At 35.6% G+C, this 25,207-nt stretch overlaps 2 protein-coding genes across 4 annotated transcripts in view; both read right to left on the reverse strand.

Annotated features, from left to right (window-relative positions):
* The window catches only part of LOC127938164 (nesprin-2), a 92,503-nt gene extending 89,633 nt beyond the window's left edge, over positions 1–2,870 (reverse strand). The window contains exon 1 of the mRNA XM_052534599.1: positions 2,721–2,870. The gene's annotated coding sequence lies outside the window, so the exon portion shown is untranslated. The remainder of the gene's footprint in view (positions 1–2,720) is intronic.
* Positions 2,871–7,314: 4,444 nt separating this feature from the next.
* Positions 7,315–25,207, reverse strand: part of LOC127938683 (disheveled-associated activator of morphogenesis 1) — a 79,230-nt gene continuing 61,337 nt past the window's right edge. For 2 of the 3 annotated variants that reach the window (XM_052535489.1, XM_052535488.1), the window contains exons 13-26: positions 23,959–24,146; positions 23,549–23,860; positions 22,805–22,912; positions 21,833–21,862; positions 21,264–21,361; positions 17,316–17,400; positions 16,609–16,715; positions 15,352–15,440; positions 14,139–14,307; positions 13,954–14,061; positions 12,041–12,101; positions 11,834–11,965; positions 8,755–8,925; positions 7,315–8,556 (exon numbers count right to left, since the gene is read on the reverse strand). In XM_052535489.1, coding sequence (XP_052391449.1) covers positions 8,344–8,556; positions 8,755–8,925; positions 11,834–11,965; positions 12,041–12,101; positions 13,954–14,061; positions 14,139–14,307; positions 15,352–15,440; positions 16,609–16,715; positions 17,316–17,400; positions 21,264–21,361; positions 21,833–21,862; positions 22,805–22,912; positions 23,549–23,860; positions 23,959–24,146 — 1,871 coding nt within the window. In that variant the 3' untranslated portion in view covers positions 7,315–8,343. The remainder of the gene's footprint in view (positions 8,557–8,754; positions 8,926–11,833; positions 11,966–12,040; positions 12,102–13,953; positions 14,062–14,138; positions 14,308–15,351; positions 15,441–16,608; positions 16,716–17,315; positions 17,401–21,263; positions 21,362–21,832; positions 21,863–22,804; positions 22,913–23,548; positions 23,861–23,958; positions 24,147–25,207) is intronic. The other variant, XM_052535490.1, reaches the window with a different exon arrangement.

The following is a 25,207-nucleotide window of genomic DNA, read 5'->3' on the forward strand; positions in this document are numbered from 1 at the left end:
ATAAAATGAAAAAGTAAATATAACTTATTATATAATTAAAATAATTAACTTATTATATTATTATGATTGTTGATGTTGACCATAATAAAAATGATCATAGACATACATACATATATACATATACATATATACATATATATATATATATATATACATATACATATATATATACATATACATATATATACATATATATATATATATATATATATATATATATATATATGACATTTATATTTATCATCTATTTTTATGTTGTTGTTCTCAAAAACAACAACAATAATAAAATGTCAAAAAAAGATATTTCTATAACACATTTTAGTCTGTCACGTAATAAAAAAAAAAAACATAAATACATAAAGAGGTGCAAACACCACATTAAAAAAATAAAGCTGCCTTACCTGTATTTTTTCCTGTTAAACACAGTTTTGTAACGCTATTAGTTGTTTTTAGAGAGAAGAAAAAAAAAATGTAAAACAAAATTACAGATTAAGTAGAAAATATTGACTCTAATAAAAACAAGGAAGAGAAATAACTTCAAAAAAAAAAACTAAACAGGTCTCAAAAAAGCTGTTCTTGCACATAGCCTACATGCTGACATCAACACAAATGCAGGCTCATATGCACTTTAAACGGGTTACCTGAAAGCATAACAGGAAGTGATACCTTCAAGGACTCTCCTGAACACTCATGACCTTGTTATTAAATGTGAAAATTACTAAATGTTCATTAGAGGACACTCCCTCCCGATTCTTCCAGAATACAGTCACTCATTCAGGACACACACACACACACACACTCACACACCCACACCCCTGTTGTTTCTACATAAGATTTAAACTCACCATTTAAAACAGCCAAAAGGTATGGAAACAACAGTCTAACTTGCTGCTGCCAATAATGACATCAACAGGGCAAATACAGCACTGGGAATATGCCGACATTATAACCAGCAGTCTATTTATTTATTTATTTTTCACATACATGCACAGATTGACTGGCAGAGGAGTAAGAGAAAGGGCGAGATAAATGGAGAGAAACTTCATGGAATCTGATGCTATTAATAGGATAGATTGATGACATGCAAAAGTATCTATGTCAGCTATAACTTGCACTATGTTTTACGCATATACGTAAACATGAATCACCATTTACCTTAATTCCCTAAAACAACCATTTGACACTTGACTACACTTGTATTGTTTCTGTAATCCAAACCACAAAACTGGTAACTGACACTATGATTAAACAAAGAACAAGTGAATCTGTGATGCAGCATTTCAACAAATTCAACAGTTTACATCATTCCCAAAATCTAAAGAAATAAAGAAATGACCCACATATGTGTACAGTGTGTGTGTGTGTGTGTGTGTGTGTGTGTGTGTGTGTACGTATATTAGTGTGTATTTATTTACAAACAAAAACAAATGGCATACATAAACCTACATATTATGGATTAAATATTTAGATTTAGTATTTGCAGGATTGCTTTTAGTCTAGTTTAAATATATTTTTTTAATTAAAATTAAAATAAACAACTAAATAAAATGAAAGCCTTCATTATTCATGGAAAATATAATTTGATTGTTTTTTTACTCGTGATTTTGGGTGAAATATCACCTAGAATTGTTTTTGACAGGCTTTGACCAACTTAAAGTCCTTATAAACAAAGGACATCTACATGCTATGATCATGCAACTCATAATGTGCAGTGTCATACACTTTCTCACTCTTACTTTTCCACTTCAAGTGAAACTGTATCAGATGACACTGACGGTGGTGTTATTATTATTGCAAGGACAATCGATGTGACACTCATTCAAAGGTGGCTTCAGTCTCACACAACTAAACACACACATATCTGGGTCATCATGCAAAAACAGAAATCCATATTTCAAGGCAAACTAAGTGTATCCTTTATTACAGCCTGTCGTTTGCACCCTCCAAAAACAGATCTATTACATAACAATGACAGCGCCCCAAAACATCGAATTAGTGGAACAGCAAGACCAGACAAAGCCTCATACTGAAAAGACTGTGTGATACAGGCATGGGTGGGGATGCTGCTGCCATTGATCATCAGTTCAGTTACTTAAACACAAGGACAGTGCTGTTTAACCCATGCCCTAGCAAAAAGAATGGGACATAGGACATGAGGTGGGTGTCCAAACCTGGTGTGTTTGGAACAATCTGTTCATCTTTGATCTTTACACCCGAGCTGATCACTTGCAAAGGAGAAATTAGGGAAACAAACTCCTAAACGTCCATCATGTGTCACTTTTCTTGTATAAATGAACACACGTTCAAATATTGTAATGTCACAACTAAAATGTGTTACAAATTGTTGCATAAATTCAGTGTGAAATAAATGAGCAGGAGCACACAGGCACGTAAAAGTTAAAAGCTGGAAAGCACCTTTATTCCAGCATGTGAAACTCATGACAACCTGTATAACCTTATACGATTAATTAACTTTCACTGTCGGGCAAAATACAAGTCAGCTGCCATACTACATTTACATAGTGTCCACATAATCGAAACTAATTTTCATACAATAAAATTATTATTCTTTAAATGAACTACACACTGTGATATGTATGGTCTAATGTTGTGGTTCATTTTAATGCCATGCGACGTGCTTGGCAGAATGATGTTGTCTGGTACAATGCATGAATTGCAGTTAAACCATTAATTAACCACAAAAAGTTGCACAAACTCACAATGAATGAACGCGGTTGGCTGTCTCAGGGTTGCTGCTCATTCTTCTCAATTATTTCCCAAACTGACCTGTGGAAACATTGAAAGTGAAAACGAGCACTGCATGCGGCGTCGCGGCAATTATTTGTTTGAAGTGTTTCCTCCGCCTTCAATCCGCTTGAATTTGAAGTAGAACGCACCTTTATGAGCCCCAGCGCGCTCGAATTGTTTTAAAGAATCGGTTCGCTCGAATGATTCGTTTCAATGAACTGGTTCAAAAAGATGAATAGTTTGAATCATCGCTAGAGTGTGTTACATTTTTTTGTGTGTGTGTTCAGTTGCGTTCTTTAAATGTTAGCTAAATGCTCCTGTGTATCACTGCATTTTTGTTTGTGTGTTATTGTTGTTGATTCATCATTTCATGCCTCGACTTAAGTGCGAAGTGGTTATAATGAATCATTTATAAGGAACCGGTTCAAGAGAGCCATTCACTCGCGACATTGAAGCATACCTATTTTATTTATTATTTATTATTTGTGCATCTGAGAACTGTCAAATACGGCATTCTTTATGACTCACTGATTAAATGCAATACATATTGCGTGTTATTAATCCACAAGGTGCCTCCGCTGTTGATCTATTTATGTTTCAAAAACCTGTTAACTGTTCATTTAAATGTTCAATTTATGAAGTTTGTATGTCCTCTCGCTACGCATATGTTCTCTGTTTCACTAATAGCCTGTCTGACATACTTCCTTGTAGATGTCCTAACTGCGCCATCTGGCTGCATCTCTCTCATTTCACGTTTCAAAATTGCCATGTAAAAATGAAACAAGGAAAAAGGTTGAGGGTGCACATAATAGGTCCTTTTCCAAGTTCGTATAGAGGGGTAACAGGTTCATGCTGACAGCTATGGAGTATTTCACTAAATGCTCAGAAGTTTACCACCTGATGGGCCAAACTATACTAGGAAGCTTCAAGACTTGTTGGAAGACGCTAAAATAAAAGGGCGATATTTCACAGCAGTAGAGACATGTGGGTGTACAGTTTTTAGAGAAAGAAGGGCAGGTGCCCTAAGCTTGACTCCCAGTGGATCGACCCACATAGTGTACTGGAAAGAATTGGAGAAGTTGTTTACTGGGTTCTGTTGCCTCCAAGGGGTAGAAAGGTGGTCGTGCTCTGAGATAGACTGGCACCTGCAGCCCTGGCACCAGACTCCTGTAAGAAGATATGTCGACCCCAGAGAGTGAGTCCCTCCTGCAGCCACACCAGTTCTTGAGCGGCAGCCTTTGCGTTTGGATAGCCATGTTACAGTAACACTGTAACGGATGGTTTTGGAACGTTGTTCATTCCTTAAATGTCACAATAATATAAAGTTTAAAATTGTCAAGTAAGTCTTAGCACTCATTACAGTATTCAGTTTTTTTTTCTTTTATAAAAATAAGGCATTTTGACCAAATATCCTTTCGTAAGAGTTATTAAAGTGATGTGATGTTAATAGAGTGCGTTTATTATATAACCATTCCAAACTAACCATTCCAGGTTGCTTTGCAAGTAGAATTTTTGAATAGGTGTGTGTGTGTGTTTGTGTTTGTGTGTGTGTATTGGGGTGTAACGGTTCAAATTACTCACAGTTTGGTTTGTATCATGGTTTTAGAGTTACCATTTCAGTATGCTTCGGTATGTGCTATGTTTAAGGAAAAAGGGGCCATACTGTCAAATAAAAATAAAGAAAATAAGAATAATCTAACAACAAACAACAGCACTTTTTTAGGTAGGCCTAACATTAGTTTTAAGGTTCAGAAATTGAAGAAAGTAATCAAATGTAAAATGCATGTTTGACTGTATAAATAAAAGATTAATCCTTATTAAAGTTACAAAAGCTAAGGTATTTAGTCAAGAACAGTGAGTGATTTCTTTGTCTTTTGTTATTTGATTAACATGAAAACTTTAAGACTATGCATGGATCGAGTGCTCAGAACAGTAGTTCGACTATGTCTGCTGGGATACTCACAAAGACAGGCATGTTAACATATTTTTGTGTGAATTTTTGTGAGGGCTCCTGAATGTTTAAACTGGCAAGGCTTAAATGAGTGCAGTTTAAACAGATAGCAACGAGTGCTGTTCAGATCTCACCTGATATGACTGGTCATATTCAAGCATATGGCACTCGCACTGAACAAAGTTTCCAAGAGTGACTGCTTTGTCCACGTTTCTTTTCTGGTTTTCCCTGTTAATTGCTGTTGTTGTAATGTATTGGGAGGCCACAATGCATATCCATCAACAGAAACATGCGTTAGCTGAACTCTGTCTGTCTTACATGTTGTTATTTTTAACAAGCCATTACAGATGCATTGTCAGATTAAGTTGAACTGCGGTGCAAGTGTGTGCTGAACAGTACGGTCAATTTTTTTTACCGAAAATTCTTACACCCATAGTATCAATGTGGAGGCATATATATATATATATATATATATATATATATATATATATATATATATATATATATATATAGTAAAAAAAAAAGTGAGTAAAATCACTTTTTGCAGGAGTCTGTTGGTTCATTACGTCACATGAATAAGACACCACAGCTGTCAGTAATATAACCAGTGCAATTCAATTAATATATATTTTTATTATGAATAAATATGATTTAAAATGTTATTTACTATATATTTAAAATATATGCAATATTTTAACATCCTTAAGCCTAAGTAGAGGAACGGTATAACATTTTTAAATATAAAAAGTATAAAACTATTTAGAAAATATGCAATATGACTATATACAAAATGTAAATACTGCTGATCACTATTATAGCCAATTATGAGGCCTAAGTGGATGATCCAAAAAGTATAAAACCTAACAAATATTCACAATATTCAAACATTCAGTAATAAAGCCTAAATCGAGGCATGAAAAGGCCACGACACTGACATTATAAAACTACTTCTCATAGATGTTGTGAATACTGATTAGATGTATTCTAGTTATTTGGCAGGCCATTAGGAAAACCCAACACAATCCAGTCATCTTAAAGCATCTGCTCCAGGAGAATCCTGCGCTCTGGATGACGCTGCAGACTAGCCCTAAAACATGGATGCATTCTGTGCCAAAAAAGATGAGAGGAATTTGATTATTACCGTAACTTTACACATGCAATCGAATTATTCATTCTTTGCTGAACATCTCACCTTGTGACACAGCAAATACACAATGGTTGTTGCAAGCAGTACAAGTCTTTGGCTTTTGGAAATCGACCATGCAGCATTGCAAACAGGAGAACCCCTAGTGAAAACAGTCGTCGGCTGTGCATGGTATCTGCCTCTGTCATGATATTCTGTGCATGGAGGCTTAATGGTTAAAGGTCCCCACACTGAAGTCGATTAGTCTGATCATAGATGTTGAACTAGATGCCATGATGAAATACGCCACGATGACAGCAAAAGTTAGCAGCATAAATTACCTGCCACATATTCATTGTTCATGCACAACGAAGGGTACAGCACCATGTGTGGCCACGCTGTCATTGCTCTCAGGCGCTTTGCGGTGGATTATGGCTTGATTAAATCCCCTCTTCACCAGAGGCACAGATAAACACACACTGCCCCTGCGGCTTAGCGAAGGGCTTTACACAGTATTCAAGTGGGAAAACTGGAGCTGTCAGATTCCACAGTGTGCCAGTGTTTGATTTCACTACAGGCGAGAAATATGGTGTGATCATGATAATATGATCATACAATTTACGTTTTATTATGATGACGGTTCTTCCTAATTTGAAATCAATTGTCTGATGAGGACTGGTCTTTTGCTCCTCAGTCTATGTGACAGAGGTTTGTTATATGTGCTGTCAGGTGGACAGGCGTCACTGAAATCATGTTTAGACACTGAATAAACGTTTTACTGTGACTGTTACTTGCCGCAGGACTAGTCTTGTAAACATTCAAGGCAGAAGATCTGGTGTGGTGTACTGATCATTTTCTGAAAGGTCCTAAACATTTTTAGAATAATAAAAGGGAATAGATGAACACTTTCCAAAAGACATTACCACATCATCAGTTGTGATTTAAATAATAATAAAAAATGTACACAGATTAATCAAAATGAATTAGGTATTGTTATAATTTGATACAACCTTATAATATTTAAAAATTATATAAAACAAATCTTTATCAACATTATTGGAAAATGTCTTGAGTATATTGAACTCAATAATATTAAAATAAATCTATGTGTACATACAGTTAATGACATCTACTGTATGTGTGCGTTTGTAATTGTTAATTATCATTTCCGGAAATTTTGTAAACATTTAAGAATAATAGAAGGGTAACAATTTTCTAAAGACATTAATATATCATCTGTCTGATTGAAAAATAATTAAATTTTTTTATTATTGCCCACCAGAGGGCACAATTTTACTATATTTGCCCTAGCAAAAACTAGGAACAGTGCAGTGACACAGTTATTAATAAAATAATAATAATACAAAAAGTGTTTCAGTTTATGATCATCATAACCCCCCCCCCCCCCAGCATTTTTCTTAACTGGTTATTGGCTTTTTGCCATTCACTAACAATCAGAGACTTAAACTGACAGCATAAAAGAAAATACTACTCAGATTCTTCCATTTATTCTCTTACGATTCATCTTACAATGGAAGGTTGTACAGTATATTCCTTAAATTATAAAAAGTCCAATGGAGGTATCTTACACTGAAAAAGGAAACTTTGTTACACCATACAACTAGGCTGCTGATTAAAAGAAAGAAAGAAAGAAAGAAAGAAAGAAACAAAAAACAGGAGAAACTCCAGGAAGGAAGAACGGAAGAAATAGAGTATTGCCTTGATCCAGTTACTACATTTCACATAAAAGTCCTCAAACAGACAGACCAACACTTGACATCAGAAACTGCATAGTCTGTAGAATGACCGTCCACAGTGTTTAAGACAACATGGGCACCAGTGGCGCCTAAAAACACATCTTTAGTTTAAAAACATCATTCCCAGTCATCCTGTACCGGATATCACAATGCAGTCTTCTTTCTGAATAAGCAACCCACAGCCCTGGTTATTGATGTAAGTAATATTCCTTAAAAACATTAACATAAAAAAAAAAACACTTTCTAAAAGGTGTACAGTCAACTTTACAGCTCTTCAGTGACCTATGTACAAACGTTTGTCATTAAACCTTTAAACATCGTCCATTCCCACCTTGAATCAGTCAGATGAGCCAGAATTGGGGTAGTTCAGATGAGTGACGCGTGCCAAGACTCATTGTCACTTTTGGCGATTTGTTTGGTTACAGTAAGAAAAATTGGTGTTGACCAGATTTGCAGTTTCTATGGTCAAATGAGTGCGAGTTCCTGACTCGTATCCATTCAGTAAACTCAGTTATCTCAAAGTCTGTTAATATTCAGGTGCTCCAGCAGTCTTGATGAAATAAATCATTAACTTAATTTTCTGAATTCAGACAGGTTCCCCATTACAGTCTCAGGGCACATGATTAAACTGACCGTCTTTGGGTAAACATGCTTTCCTCCGCTACCAGGGACCGTGTGCTTCATCTGAGGAGAGGAGAGGAGCTAATGAGTGTCCTCCAGACATTCACCACCGCAGGGAAGGGGTTGGTCAGCCTGAGCGCCGTTCAGAAGTTAAGCTTGGTAACTGGACGCTCCCTGCCGCTGTCTGACGTCTGGCTGTTGATGCGTCTGCGATTGCGCTTCATCTTCGACAGATCTTTATCGAAAACCTCTCCAGAACGCAAAGCGGACACCAGGTCGTCAAACTCGCCCCCGTCGTCCTCTCCGTTCTCTTTGGCTTTTCGAGCCTTCCTCTCTTTATCTCTCTGTTCCTTGAGCTGAAAGATGTCAAAAAGATGAAGTCAGATTCGGCAGTGAACAGGTGAAGAATGAAGAGATGAGTTATGGACCTGAAGGTTGAAGTTGTTCTCTTATGAATAAGAGAAGTATCTTATGCTGATCAAGGCTGTGTTTATATGAATCAAATGCAGTAAGAACAGTTATATTATGATAATTTTCACACAAAGTTCACAGACCTGAACCTCCATTCGTGCCCTGCGCTCCTCCTCCTCTTTGCGTCGGCGCATGTTCTCGTTCTCTTGACGAGCCTCTGCAAAGGACTGCAAGAACTGGTCGAATATCCCAAAGAACTCATCCGGCTGCATCTTATCAGCGTCTTCGCCGAAGTGCTTGACCACCTTTAAGAACTGGAGAACACAAGCAGTGGTCACATGAAAGCCATTTCCTGCTCTTTACTTTTCAGAGTAATGACGTGAACAAGAATACCTCCAGAAAATCCTGATAAAAAAACTCAATCTCAATATTTTAAAGGCACAAACATGGCTCAACTATTTTTTTAGCAACATTCTGCATACTACTTTATTAAATAATCGTCTGTTGTTGCTACATTAGTGATTGAAAATGAAATTGTGGTTGTTTGTACATGATGCAGTTGAGAGACAATTTTTTAGTAGTACCAGAAAAAAAAAATTAAGATAAGTAATATGATAAATACAATTATTTATCAAGTGACATGTCTCTGAACAACTTAGCCAAGTAACATTACTGTTTCATGGTAATATTTACAGCGGAATTTGCTACAACAATATTCGATTTATCACAGGAAACCATATTCTTAATTTCGTATTACATAAAAAACATGTAGACTGAATGTGAGATGTAGTGACAATGAAAAGAAAAATCATAATTATAAAAATAAATAAATAAATAAATAAATATATTTTTTACAGTGCAAAGAAATTGCAGACTGTGAGGAAAAAGAAATTGCAGTGAAACTGGCAGACAGTAGCATAACAAACTCTGGGTGTCTAATGAACTTCTGGTAAATGAAGTGTGACGCACTGCTAGTTATCCAGTAACTCGTAGCCAAGCATAAAGTGGTCTTGTTAACCCAGATTTCTGCAGTGACTGACTACAGCCTAAACACAGGGGACTGGAGCCTTGCCATGATACTGCTGCTGCCTCGTGCCGTCTCACCACAGGGGAGGAGACCTAGTCTTCCCACAATGCTTTGATGTGCCTTTATCACTGCCATATGGAACTACGCCTGTATGTGCCTGAGCCAAGGAGCATATTTCTATTTCTCCTTTGCCCTGCTTTTATATCTCTTTTTATCTGTCTCAGACTTCAGACAGGAAGCCTAGGTTAGGTTGGAGATACATCCTTTCTGCTATAGAATGCATGTGGCATGCTATTGTGCATTTACGTGTATGTCCTCTCAGCTAAAGGGTCAGTTCAACCAAAAATGAAAATTAGCCAATAAATTACTCACCCTCAAGTCATCCTAGGTGTACTTTATAAGACTTTCTTCTTTTAGACGAATCAGTCTGAGTTACATTGAAAAATGTCATTGATCTTTCAAGGTGTTTTATGGCACTTAGCGGGTGGTGCAGTGCTTCAGTCCAAAAGAAGTTCAATTAAAAGCGCCCATCCATAAAAAAAGTTTCCTTACTTTAGCAAAGGAACACCAGTCTCCTCTTGGCTTATATCCTCCAACATTCTTCTTTAGAAATCCTCATTTTGTACTATTTTGATCTCTCCCTTGCACTTCCGTGTGCGTCACTTCTGAGTCAATATCATATGTCATTATCATAACAGTGAACGAAAGCTAGATTAAAGTGATTATTACGTTTTGAATATAGATATTTTTCTTCCAAAAACACAACAATTCACTACAGAAGGCCTTTGTTCACCCCTGGAGCCATGGGAGACACTTTTTTATGGATGGACTTTATTTCACTTCTTTTGGACTGATGCTTGCAACACATGTTGGGTGCCATGAAACAGCTTGAAAAATCAAAGGCAAGAAGAAGAATGTCATATACACCAATTCAGAATATTTGAGGGTGAGTAATTTATGGCCTAATTTTCGGGTGAACTAACCCTATAAGTCATTCAAATATTCATTAAAACACCATTTATACATAAAATCTACAAATTTAATCTGTCATGATAGCATAATAAAGAAAAAAAGTCTAATTAAAATATAATTCACTAGTACAGCCTAACCTGTTATAATTATGAATTAGATTTTTTTTAATCAAAACTGTTTCACTGCTTATTATATATAAAAAAAAAAACTGAAAAAAAAAAACCCAACAAAAACCAGAAGATATCATAGAGAGAACCCTTGTGTGCATCAAAGTCAATAAGAATCTTAATAAATTTCAAATAATTTCAAATAATTTGCAGTGGTGTTATCGTTAACTAATAATTTCCAGTAATTGTGTGTGTGTGTGTGTGTGTGTGTGTGTGTTTATATATATAACATTTTCAACTAAAAGTATCAAATGTAACTTTTATTACCACTAAAATGAAAACTAATGTAAAAATTAAAACAAACTCATTTTTCAAAATTACAAAAAAATTAAAACAAACAATTAAAAGCTAATATATTAATAAATATTGTAATAGCATATATCTAATACTAACATAACATTTGACAATGCCATTTTATGGCAACACAAGTCTAGTTAAGGTTGTAACGTCATGTGATGAGACTCCCTCAAAAACAATATTTATTAATAATTAATTATATTTATAAAAAAAATACTTGATCATTATCTTTGTGCATTAAATACTGTAACATTAAATATGAAACCAACCTGAATACACAGAGGATGTTTCTAAGAACTTGAATGTGGGCTGCCCCATTTATGAGAGATTTTGACATCCGAAACAATCACAATCCTGTCATAAAATCCCACTATCATGAATTTGCTGAATTTTACCTTTCAAAAACCAAGTAAAAAGAAAACCTTATTTTTTTAAATATCCATTTCCCCTCACAGAACTGGAAATTATTGTGTAGCGTGTGTATTAAAAACTGTCTGCCTCCCTCTGCACACATGGACCTCTCAAAAGCAATAAGAGTTGTATGTCCTGTCCCTCTCCGTGTCCTGTGAGGCCCCCAGAGGCCAGTGAAAGTGCCAGGGTCACTACATAGGAAGCGTTCACAGTGAGAGATGGAAGGTCAGCTCCTGCACGCTGGAGGATGTCCAGGGTGACCGCAGCCTGAAGGAAAGGCTGAGCACCAGGATGTGCATCTTAAAGATACACAGTCAAACAAACAAATGCAGTCCGACACACACTCACCAGTTCTCTGGCCTCACTGAGGGAGTCCTCGACATCAGAGAAGCTGAAACTGGCCACTGTGATGAACTGGCTGACTACTGACACAAACTTATCCCCATATTCCTGAGGACGCTGCTTCTGGAATTCTAACTCCTGCACGAGAGAGAGAAACTGTGTAGACGATTTGCTTTTAAGCTTAAGAACAAAGAGAAATCATGCAGCACTTACACTCTCTACGCTCTTCAAGCCACTACGGAGATGATTGATCTCCTTCTCCAGTTCAGTCATGCTGGAAAGACACAATCATAGAGATCCCTGTCATTTTATGTGTAATCAAGAATACATTTTGTACAGTCTTTGTACTTCAAGAAGAAGTTTGCCGAGAGGATTTCAGAAATTAAACCTAAAGTTGAAGGTTTGTGGATGTGCACTTTAAATACATTTCTATTGTAAAAATGTAAAAATAAAAAGTTGATTACCCTTTTTAAAAATGTATTTACCTATTTTAAACTAACAGTCCCTTTTTTATTGTCTTAAGAATTTATTCAATTGCAGAATATTCAGATTAATATTCAGATTCATTAAAATGTAAAGTATAATTTATATTATAAAAATAAATTACAATTTATATATATATATATATATATATATATATATATATATATATATATATATACAGTGAACTAATATTGTGACAAAGCAGCAAGTTAAATGTGTTGGAAATATGTAAATTAGTTACATAAACAAAAAAAGGAAATACTGGGGGGAAAATACTAAATGCATCATCTCATACCAAAACTTTTTTTTATATTTAACTATTGAACAGTATTCATATGTAATACTTGAAAATGAGAAAAAGCCTGCAATTGGAGGCAAAGCGTACATTTATTAGTTAATATTTGCAGCATCTGATACACTTAACCCCACAGCTACTATTTTGTAAATGCTTCATTTAATAATACGTGAAAATAGAATTTAGATAATTAAAACAAATAAAAATTTACCAACAATTATTATATATTTTAATGATTATATTTTTATATACATTTTATTTATATTTGGCTTAATTACCCCAAAATTAAATTTTTAAATATTCAAATATTTTTCATATACCTCTCTCAATCACAGTCAGTTGTACATAAAAGACCCTTTTTAAATATATTGTCATGTAACAAAAATCTCCATATCCATACAGGCTGACCGTTTTTAGCCTTTTATCCAAACAAGTCGCACTGATAAGAAGCACAGATATGCACAACAGGCCTTCATCTGAACTTTAACCCCTGTGATAGCACTCAAGTGACTCCATTAGTCAGATACTGCATATAATGTGTGTGAACGGCTCTGTTTAGAGCTCAGCTATTCTTAACTGCAGAACTGATAGCAGCCTTTATTCCTCCCTCCACACAAATATTCCTTTGTAACGAACTGAACTGTCAAAGTACACAGAGACGTTGTTATGGATAAAACCTGTCTGCATTTGCTGATTAGCCACTCAAAACTCAAAACACATTTTTTTATTTCTCTGAATAAATGACACTGATTGATAGACTGAGATCAGAAACAAACAGAATCCCTTATTTCATTCTTTTACCCCCTCAAATGAGATCATGGGCAAAATCTGTCTTGTGACTTCAATAGGGAACCGAGCAAGATTACATTAGTCTCGCTGGCGCGACTAAAAAAGTCGTTTAGTGGCCGCTCTACTGTACATTTGGATAGTCCCTTTAAGGCACGGACTCAAAATTAGAAACTATTTTCCAAAGGGCAAGAGTGTTACAAGCATATCACTCACAATTTGTCCCAAATTTGTTGGCATGTACTTCACAGCAGCTCGCAGAACTCAAAAGGTCATCGCGTCTGCTGTGCTGGAATGCATGTATCTCCCTTTCACTTATATAATTCAGCACGGAGAGCCGAGGGCCCCATTTCCTCCCACTATAATTTAGGGTTTTGCTATGCATATGTGAGTAACCAAAAGCTTGTATGACCCACAGCATGGATTTAAGCCCAGAGGTGGGCGGGAGTGACACCGCAAAAACTATTTCCAAAATCCATTTAGCGCAAGTAGACCCTTAAGGCCTGTAAATCATAAAGCTGACGAAAGAAGAGCACACCAGCCACTCCGCAGCTATACCTACTTTACTTTTGCAGCTTCCGGCACGTTCTGCAGCTCCTCTGAGAAGAGCATGACTTTAGAGTACTTCTTCTCCAGAATGGTGATCAGGTAGTGTAGGAGAGTGATATTCCTGCAATGGGACAGAGATGAAGCTATAATTGACTGTGTTGTTTATTCTTTCATAAACATTAGGATATATCTTCTCACTTGTCGATGCTGGACTTGGTGTCTGCGATCTTGTTGAGTGAGGAGATTTTGAAGCCGTAAGCATTTCCTCTCTGTCCTTTGTTCATGTAGTTGCCGAACGCCAGCACCACCTCCAGCAACTGCTTGAGATTCCTGCTGTGCAGCACTTCTTTTGAGGCCTTGGTTAGCGCTGCAAAGTGAAAATAGTCATGCAATGCAAAACAAGCCTAAAATGTTTCATGTTCATGAACTATACTGTAATCACTATCACTGACAAATTTAGGCAATAGCATATCTGTAGAATAGTCTGTCTATTGTGACATGATAATGTAATATTGTGAAATATTATTACAATTTGAAATAACTATTTTCTATTTGAATATACTTTAAAATGTAATTTATTCCTGTGATGCAAAGCTGAATTTTCAGCATCATTACTCCAGTCTTCAGTGTCACATGATCCTTCATTCTAATATGATGGTCTAATATTTGGGGTTCAATTATTATTAGTGCTCAGTTATTGACAATGGTTCTTATTATGTTACAAATAGTTTTTGCTGCTTAATATTTTGTGGAAATATTAATTATTTGAAATAGAATCTTTTGCAACATTATAAATGTTTTTCCTGTCACTTTTAATCAATTTCATGCATATTTGCTGAACAAAGGCATTGATTTTTATTAAACACACACACCCAAATGAATAGTAGTATATCATGGTTTCGGCATAAATATTAAGTAGCACATCTTTTTGCAAAATGAATAATAATAATAAAAAAAAAAATGTTTATTGAGCAGCAATCAGCAGATCATTTGACACAGCAGAAAATTCAGATCGGCATCACAATAATAAAATACAATTGTAAAAAAAAAAAAAAAAACCTTAACAGTTTTAAATTGAAATAATAGTTCACAATATTAGTTCACTGTATATATATATATATATATATATATATATATATATATATATATATATATATATATATATATATATATATATATATATATATATATAAATAAATATAAATTGTAATTTATTTTTATTATATAAATTATACTTTACATTTTAATGAATCTGAATATTAATGTGAATATTTTGCAATTGAATAAATTCTTAGACAATAAAAAGGGACTGTTAGTTTAAAATAGGTAAATACATTTTTAAAAAGGGTAATCAACTTTTTATTTTTACATTTTTACAATAGAAATGTATTTAAAGTGCACATCCACAAACCTTCAACTTTAGGTTTAATTTCTGAAATCCTCTCGGCAAACTTCTTCTTGAAGTACAAAGACTGTAACCTCTGCTGGTAATGGTTTATTCTGTGGGAAGGATAAAGATAGATGATTGGAAAAGGGAAAAATGGAAAGTACATTAAATATAAAAGCAAAGCCCATTAAAAGGACTGCACACTACATCAGCCATAATAGACTCTAAATGAGCTGTAGAGATTTATTGTCTTGCATATGACACAATGACATGCATATGATCTGTATACACAGCGTTAATGGTTCCACTGAATAAAGAACAAACAGCCTGAACCAGCGATCTGACCCTGACGCTGCTGTGTTGCATTCAGCACTCTCGTGTCAGGGAATATCACCTTGGTTACTGCACTTGTCAAGAGGCCAAACACAGCCTTAGAGATTAAAATCAGACAACCCAGTCGATTCTTGGAAAGATTCGTCTTCCATCCTCTATACTCCAAACACAGCCACAGCGGAGTAGAGAAAAAAAAACTCACTGGGGTCTCATAAACAGAGGAAGAAAAAGCAAGCAAGCCAAGGCACCTGTGCTTTGTTTGGCTAAGCTCTTCTGCTAGAAAACATAAGGCTGCTGCTTTTCTGTGATTAGATTTAGTTACCAAAAATACTGATGCTGAATGGGATCCTCAGCTTGACCAGATCAATGTGTCACCCAGGATTCATAACCCTTTTCCTTCCTTCCTGCAGGAAATCACATTTACTCTTGACACCGTGTGTGTGTGTGTGTGTGTGTATATGTGTGTGTGTGTGTGTGGAAAAACAAAACAGATCTGAATAAGTCACTGTACAGTGGTGGGTGGCCTTCACGGATGAGATATTCCTTACATACAACAGACTAGGCCAACATCGTGAAATCCACTGTGTGGGACTGTGGAGGTGTACAGCACGACGCTCATCGTGGTGCCAAGATGAAAATAAAGATCCATGCCAATCAGCAATGGGGCTTATGGGTAGTGTGCAGCAAAATGTAGGTATCAGGTCAAGTTTCTGGAGCGCCTTAATAAAAATGAGTGGGGAGCTTGTATTCAACATTAAATGGACAAAGATGAACTTAAGAGAGAAAAAGGAAAAAAGTTAATCAAATTAACTTAATTTTTCTTTTTACTGGAGATGCATCACAATGGTCAGACTTGTGTATGTTAACAAAGACCAGCGATTAAAAAATAAAATGTGTCCTATGTGAACAGCCCCCTTAAACTGTTGCCATGATGATTAACCGTCCCACCTGCTCATTTCATAGAGGAAACGGTCTGCCTTCGCCATGCGGTCCAACTCGTGTTTGTGTTCCTCCAGCAGGTCCACGTCACACTTCTCTGGGACAAACTTCATCATCTGGAGCAGTGAAGAAAACACCATTAATTACATTCAGTTAATTATTCAATTGTAACCTAAGTTTCTTACAGTTACATTTATGTCACAATTGAAGCTTTATAACTCACAATTTGACTTTTTTTTATTTTTATAATTGCAACTTTATATCTCATAATTGTTTATTTCTAGTAATTGCATTTTTATATTTCATAATTGATAAGTGTCTCATAAGTGTGAACTTCCATTATTATTTCCAGTAATCGTGACTATGCAACTCACAAATGCAACTTTTTTCCATAGTTGTTACTTTATAGCTCACAACTTTTTTTTTTTTTTTAATCTTTTTTTCATAATTGCGACTTTATTTCTCAAAACTGCAACTTTATATCTCACAATTGTGACTTTTTTTTTTACCCCATTATTGCAATTGCACAGCTGGGACTTTATTGCATAAATATGACTGGACAGACCGTATATCTCACTTTATATGACCATACAAATATGACTTTATATCTGTTGCATTTTTTACTCTGAGGCGGAAACAGATTTCCATACATGTTTGTTAACCATGATAGCCATTTTAAACCCAGAATGCTCTTCCTTCTGTCAGCTCACACTCACCTGCTCCAGCATGTCCTTGGGCAGATCTTCCTGTTCATCCATAGTCAGAATGGCTCTCTTTATTTCCTCATTGGAAAGTTTCATTCTGAAACACACAAGCACAAGATATACAGATCAAGCAGACTGGGACAAATAAATTCATTTGAAATGAATTCCCAAATTAAATCAGAGCGATAGATCCACATCAGCAGAAAACTCAGTGAACTGAGAAAAGGGAATTGCTGGGAATTTCCTCCGCTTGCATAAAATTTTCTTTGCCATATAGTATAAATAAATTAGTGTATGTTATTTAGAAGAGCTATTAATCTTGAGGCCCAGTGTTGAACCCAAGTGTTTATTCCAGTTACCAAGAATATCTTATATCATTACTGGAGTGAAGAAGTGATATTATCACATGATTCATAGAAGTTAACTTATAACTCATAATCTGTGAACATCACTGGTTAAATCTCAACAGTAACATGTCATTTGTGGACAGTTTGTCGTATGTGAGTTCCTGCCCTCTCCACCAATTAGTTTGAGCTATACATGATAAGTATGTTGTAAAACAAGCTGAAAATCTAGGGAAGATAAATATATTCCTTCTAAAATTGAAGGTGTTGGCAGATCTCCGATAGACACAGACAAACTGCCCAGAGAATAATCTACAAGTGCAGACATGATTGCAACTTAATGATATACATGCACATCTGATCCAGAGATAGCTGTGTGTGGACTTTAGGCCAAAAAGAACAGGTGTTTGATGGGTCTGAGATCAGCGTTGGAGAGCAGCCTTCGTTCCCCAGCGTGGATCCAGAGAGACTGCAAACCACAGCAACGACATGAAACACGGCCAGAGCTCTTTCCGTGTTCGAGTCGAGGTGTTTGTGCCAAGCAGCGCTTCCAATTCCCAGCATTCTGTTACCAAGTTCTTTCTAACAAAGTTCACATGCTTACAGGAGTGAGTGAAGTTAAACTCAAAAAGGAAAAGAATGAAATAATGGCAGCCTCAGTTCATTCAGAGGCAAGCAAACTTCATTATTAGGATGTCATTAGCGTAACCACAAGACTCCCTCTTTATTGTTTAATCAGTAAATAATAAGCAGGAGGAAAATATTGTGGCGCTGTGGAAAACTTTCCATTTCATGTGGTCACAGACACTTTACCAGGAATGTGAAATGCCATGAATCAAACCTTTAGAGACCCAATGAAATCACAGATTTAGTCCCACATTTAACCAGATATGCAGGAAGTTTCTCCTCCAGGAAAACAAATTATATTAATTGACATAACATTTGGTTATTTAAACAACAACAACAACAAAAATATTTGTTTAGTTTTAATGTAACTTTTAAAGTAAATAAAAAAAAAACATATACACACATATATATCCTTAACACAAAATACATTTATTTGAGAAGCAACGCTGCATAAGATATTAAGACTTGTTTATTAAATGCATTTTGTCTTACTGCACTGGCGGATTTTTTTTTTCTTTACTTGTTTAAATTCTCCATACTTATAGTGATGAAAAAAAAAAAAAAACTTGCGTTAACTGTTCAAAATCTTCAAAAAAAAAAAAAAAGACTCTGATGTTTCACCAAAGCTTTGTTTATTTGATCAATAAAAACAGTATATTGAAAATCACTGTTAAATTATAATGTGAAAATTATAACAATTTAATATAACTGTATTTTTATTTTATTATATTTTAAAATGTTATTTTATTCCTATGGTCACAAAGCTGAATTTTCAGCATCATTACTCCATTAATATTTTTGTGGGAACTGCGATAAAAAAAAAAATCTGGATTCTTTGATGAATGAAAAGTTCAAAAGAACATTATGTGATTTTTTTGTAACATTATAAATGCCTTTATTGTCAATTAGTCAATTTACTACATCCTTACAATGAACCCCAAAATGTATTTAAAAACTTTTTTTTTAAAGATATTGGATTTTATTTTTCTAAAGTGTAAAGCCCTTTCCGGTCTAAAAAAAGTTGAGAACTGTCATCAATGAGTTGATCTGATCGCTAAACTCTAGTAACCAATCACCGAACACATGTCACACGTCAGTCTCATCTCCCTCCAGCCAGACCACCATCTCACCCTCCACCCCCTTGACGTCCAGCACCACATTCACCATTCCTAAACCAACACTGATGACTCTACAGGCTTCCACTTGAGAAGCTAAACTATTTAAATCCCTGTGAACCCCTGGGTGGTCCGTTCGGTGGCTGTACAATGGATTACACCCAAATCTCTGCTTGTGGAGATCCTGAGAGATCATTAAGGGGGGATAAGAGTGTAATAGAACCACATGTCGTGATCTACAGATGGTGCTGAAGTCAGCTGTTAATGTAGGTAAGATGGGGTCTCGATGTAGTCATTAATAAAAAATCTGCAGGGAGGATTTTGGAATGAATCTGGCAATTCTGGAATTGGTCTGGTTTGTTTCATGTAGTTTGGAGTCTTGCTTTACGAAAGCCTTTGGTGTCTGGGTCCCAAGCCAAACCGCAGTCAGTCAGTGAGCTGTTATATATCCGACACCGTCTGGATTGGCAGCTGTGACTAACTTACAGTTTGCTTTGTGGGATACATTTTGTACAGAAAGGGTAGTCCTGAGGTTGCAAACAGACATTTAACCTAAAATAAGAAATGGATCCTATAATGAAAGATATTTATAAGAACAATATCACTACTGAGAAGGAGAACCTCATTGGGAACCCTGGATAGTTAAAGTATTAAGCGCTGCATGGAAGCCTGTTTAAATTCTGCTCATTCTCACACTTAAGTCACATCTGTATTAAGCTATAAACCAGAGAAATGTAAATCCTGAATACGTCAACTACTCAGGAGTTCTACAACTAGGAACTGCAGTAGTATTTTCCTTTATTATGTCGTATATTTCGAGTTAGAGGGGCTTGATCGTCCTATTATAAGTCAATGAAAATATTTCCTGAGGTTTGAACTGACAATGCATTCTTTGAAGGTGAAATCAAGGTCATGATGAATTAAAATAATATAATTTGAAATATTTTTTTTCTAAATCAATATATGGTCTTTTCATTGAATGAAGCCTGGATACATGTAATGGATACTAAATCTTAATAGTGATTTGTTTGAAGAAGCATTTTATTTATTATTTTTACAATTAATTATATGACTGCAAAAACAGTGAGTCCAAGGAAATGGAGAACCCATAAGCAGGCCATTCTTCCACATATTCTGCTAAGATTTTGGGAAAAATTCAATAGGAGGAATATATTTAAATATGATACACTATCATTCAAAGGTTTGGAGGCAGTAAGATTTTTAAATGTATTTGAAAGACATATCATACACTCAAAATGCTGCATTTAATTTATATATATATATATATAAAAATATTAAACCATAATATGTTAATTCTCAAGATTCTTTGGTGAATAAAAGTATTTATTTGAAATAGAAATATTTTGTAACATTATAATTGTCTTATAATGTCAGCCAAAATATTTAATAAATGAGCTCCCAAAGGGTCATTTTTGATATGGATATTCCAAACCACAGCAATTTGTGGAGCTTCTGTAATCACAGAATCCTTGCGGGTTCCTTGTGTGTGAGAAAGTCAAATATCATTCCTGGCAATGACAACCAGGTTGTCAAGCTTGAAAAATGATTTTTAATGATTTAAGGCTCTTAATTAATGAGGCAGGGTTCCTGTTGATTTTTAAAGGCCCATGCTCCACTGATTTACAAAGAATTCAAGGAAGCCACCTCATACTATATACTCATGAAAAATCTAAGGAGCAGTATGACTTTCATTGATAGGAAATGGTACAATAGCCAAGGTGGAAGATATAGTATCAAAGCAGGATGTAGGAACCGGAAGGTTTTACCCACAGGATATGACATTTACATCTAGTGAGGTCCACACACACCCCAGCCGGAGGTGAACTCATACCCGGGGCAGACACATCACTCACCGTGAGAGGAGGATGTTGCAGTTCTGAGCCCGGCGGCCATCGATGACAGAGAGCTCTTTGACTTTCTTGGAGCTCAGCGCATCGTCTTCAACCTCCTTCTGTGGTCGGAGTCACAAAGAATCAGAATTAAAATAAAAGAATCAATACACTCTGATTCTGAATCTCAAACTAACACTAACAGTCAAAAGTTCGGAATAATTAATTTAAATAATTAAGTCTCTCATGCTCACTGTCTGCATTCATTTGATATAAAAAAATGCAGTAAAAACTGTGAAATACCATTTGAATTTAGAACTGTTTTTTTATTTTTAAATATTTCAAAAGAAAAAAAAATCCTGTGATGCAAAGCAGAATTTTCAGCCGCCATTACTCTCGTCTTCAATGCTACTTCAGAAATCATTCTGATATACTGATTTCAAACTTTTGACCAACTATGCATATGACCATTATCAGTAAAGTCACATTAGGTTTCCACTTTTAAACACTGTCTGGATACAAAATGAATGACAGAAAGAGTGAGTGGGGTAGAGATGATGCAAACACTATTAGATCTGTTCAACCACACTTACCTGCTTGCAGTTATTGACCGTAAAGAAGTCCTAGAATGCAGGCAAGAAGCAGGGAAGATGCAGCACATGTTAGAGAGACAGTGTAGTCTGGTGAATTCAGCCAAAACAAACTCAAACAGGCATGTGCACATGATGACATTACTGGGGCGGTGAATGGGGAGAGTGAGGGTGCATGAAAGCAGAGCCTTCTGGGAAGTCTGTAAATGCAGTGTAAATATGTGTGTGCACTGAAAGATGCATGCTACTGTAGTTGCTCACAGATGATAATGTATAAACAACAGCTACCTCTCCAACTCCAATAGTGGCCAACATTGGTCTTTTCTCTAGCAAATTAAAAATTATTTTCATGATGTGGAAATCTGCACAGTTCTGAGAAACTACAACAAATGATCGCAATCGACAGGATATTAGAAACAGTTATCATGCGAAAAAGAAAAAGCAACTGCAAGAAATAAAGTCAGTTAAGTTGCAACTGTGACATATTGAATCGCAATTAAAATAAATAAAGTCAGAAAACCGAGATATTAAGTTGTAGGCATGAGTTAAATTATATAAGCTACATTATAATTTATTTGTACTTGTGAAAATGGCTTTCATAATTAAATCTATAAAATTTTCAGAATTTGGTGAAATTGGAGAAGTATAATGAATAGGTTTTAATGCATTATGCATGCTTCCATTTTTCTTTTTTCTTCTCTAATTTGACTGTAATGCCATAAGAAATATATGTAATCGCTTTATGAGACTAAGTGTGTGGTATGCCAAGCGTAATGAGGACAGTTTGCCAATGTCTGCTTTTCATAGAAAACTGCTGGTGATATCAACGCATTATACAATCTGCTAATTCAAACCCCATGCTCTGTGATGCAGGATTACCATGGGTAACCGTATGAATAGCATGCATGAGAGACAGTGAATGCTTTGTGAGATCATCTTGGATGAAAACCAGAGAAAGAAGCATTGTTTAGTGACCTGTTGCCTCTGATAGGCAGAGAAGGTCTTCTCAATGTCCACCAAGTCTAGGATTTTGAAAACTTTGCTGTCGTCAATGTCTGCCCAGACAGTTCCCTCAAGCTTGTTCTGTGAAATAGAGTGGGATGTTTAACTCAATTATTGTCCAGTGCAAATCACATGTTGTAAGTCACATGCTATATTTAATTAATTGTAATAACTTGAGTAAAAAATGCATTGCAAAATTGAAAAATAAGTTGAAAAAAATGCATATAAATAAATCTGCAAAATAAATAAGCATTTTATTTAATGCAAAAAAAAAAAGATGATAAAAATGCCTTCATATCATTAAAAGTCTAAATAAACAACATTTTATTCAATGCTTAAGTACATAGATAAAAATGGTTCCGTAAAACAAAAAATTTTAATAACATTTTATTCAATTAAATTCAAACGAGTATAGATGGAAATAGTTTAAAGAAGGTAAATCTAAAAAAATGAAATTAAATAATAAAAAGGACAGATCAAAATGGATGTATTTAATTTAAAATGTAAATAATTAATAAAAAAAAACAAAATACTATTTAAAAAGTCTAAATATAAAAATAGTTTCATGATATTAAACATTTTAAATATAGTCTTCTAACCATATGACATTCTGCTGACAACCTGGCAAAATATAGGACAATTTCTGTCACTACACTTCACAGACTCTGTGACTGTTAGAATGCACAAGTCAGCCCCTGTGATCCATGCCAGTCTCACCTCAGACAGCTTGGCCCAGTTGAAGGACTTGAGTGGATTGGACGGCTGAGGAATGCTTTTCTTCTTCAGGGAAGGTCCCATGGGAGCTCCTGGTGGAGGCGGAGCTGCACCGAAAGGAGTACGTCCAGGGGGTGGCGGGGGGCAACCAGGGGGTGGTGGAGGAGGTGGCGGCATCAGGGCGCTGCCCGGTGGAGGAGGTGGTGGAGGAGGCATCATGCCACCCGGTGGAGGTGGAGGAGGTGGAGGGGGTAGGAGAGGCCCACCTGGAGGACCGGCGATGGGAGGACCTCCAGGAACACTGGCTATTTGTCTCTAGAAACACAAAAGGAATGAACGGTGGTGGGTTGTTAATGTTTGCCTTGGTAAAAAGACATTTATTTTTGTTTATATTTCTGCCATCTTCAGCGTACCGTGCTGAGGTCATGTAGTCTGGCAGTCATTTCTGACACCTTCAGCTTGACTAGTTTATGTTCCCCCATTTCTCTTTCTAACTTCTCTTTCATCTTGTTGAGCGTCTGCATCATCTCCTCCTTCTCCTGAGTTTTTGCATCACACTCTCGCTCCTTCTTTTCCAGCTTCTGTTGAAGCTCATGGTGATCTACAAGACAAAGATGTTAAAGGGCTAAATGTTACAAATCTGTACAATGCATTCCAACCTGCTCAATCGAACTGAAATAAATAACCTATGTGTCAGAATTAACATAATTGTGAGATAACAACTCAGAGAATCTATTCTGAGCTGATGAAATTATTAGTTTATATGGCAATGCTAACGTTGCCTAATAGATGTCAATTAATTATTAACAAGTTATAAATGAATACATTTTCAAGTCACTCAGTGTTCAAGTTTGATGACTTTGTCATTGTTGTTTAATCAGAGTGATAATTCCTACATGAACAGGTGAAGACGAGGAAAAAAATGCATACAAATAAACTGCAAAATAAAATGATCTTCTGAATGAATGAATAAACAAACATTATATAAAATGCTTAAAATGACAACTAAAGAAGTTTCATGAAATCAAATATATATATATATATATATATATATATATATATATATATATTAGGGCTGTCAAAAATAGCGCGTTAACGGCGTTAATTAGTTGTTTGTCGTTAATTACGTCAAATTTCTTAACGCATTTTACGCATGCGCAGTGTGACAAATTATTTAGGTCAGGAAAGTCTCGTCGATCTCTGAATTCTCAAGATAGTAAAAAACAGCGGCGAGCGCTGCGACGAAAACACCGAAGAAGCTTAAGGTTTTACCCCAGTTACTCGCAAATACATTCATGCCAAGCTCGATAAACAGAGACGACTTTGGTAGTTGATACGCTGGAGCTTCTTCCTGTTATAGCGTCCTGTGTTTCACACTGCCCATGCGCAGAACGCATACATGCAATGCAGCGAAAATTACAGCTGTTTGGAAAAGCATTTGCATTTTTACTTGGTTTTACTGGCACTTGAAGCCTTCAGAACGTGAAAATATCGATCCTAAAGTATTGTGGCAGAGCAAATGAACACCTCCAAAAAACAAGAGTGCCCAGAGTGCAGAGGGCGCATGTTTGTGTTTCTGAGTTCATTCTTTGGAGTTTCTCTATGCATAATTTCATAGATATGTGGCTATATTTAACCACTGGTTCACCTAAAACTCTTACA

This window comes from Carassius gibelio, chromosome A20 (assembly GCF_023724105.1).
Source record: "Carassius gibelio isolate Cgi1373 ecotype wild population from Czech Republic chromosome A20, carGib1.2-hapl.c, whole genome shotgun sequence".
NCBI lineage: Eukaryota > Metazoa > Chordata > Actinopteri > Cypriniformes > Cyprinidae > Carassius > Carassius gibelio.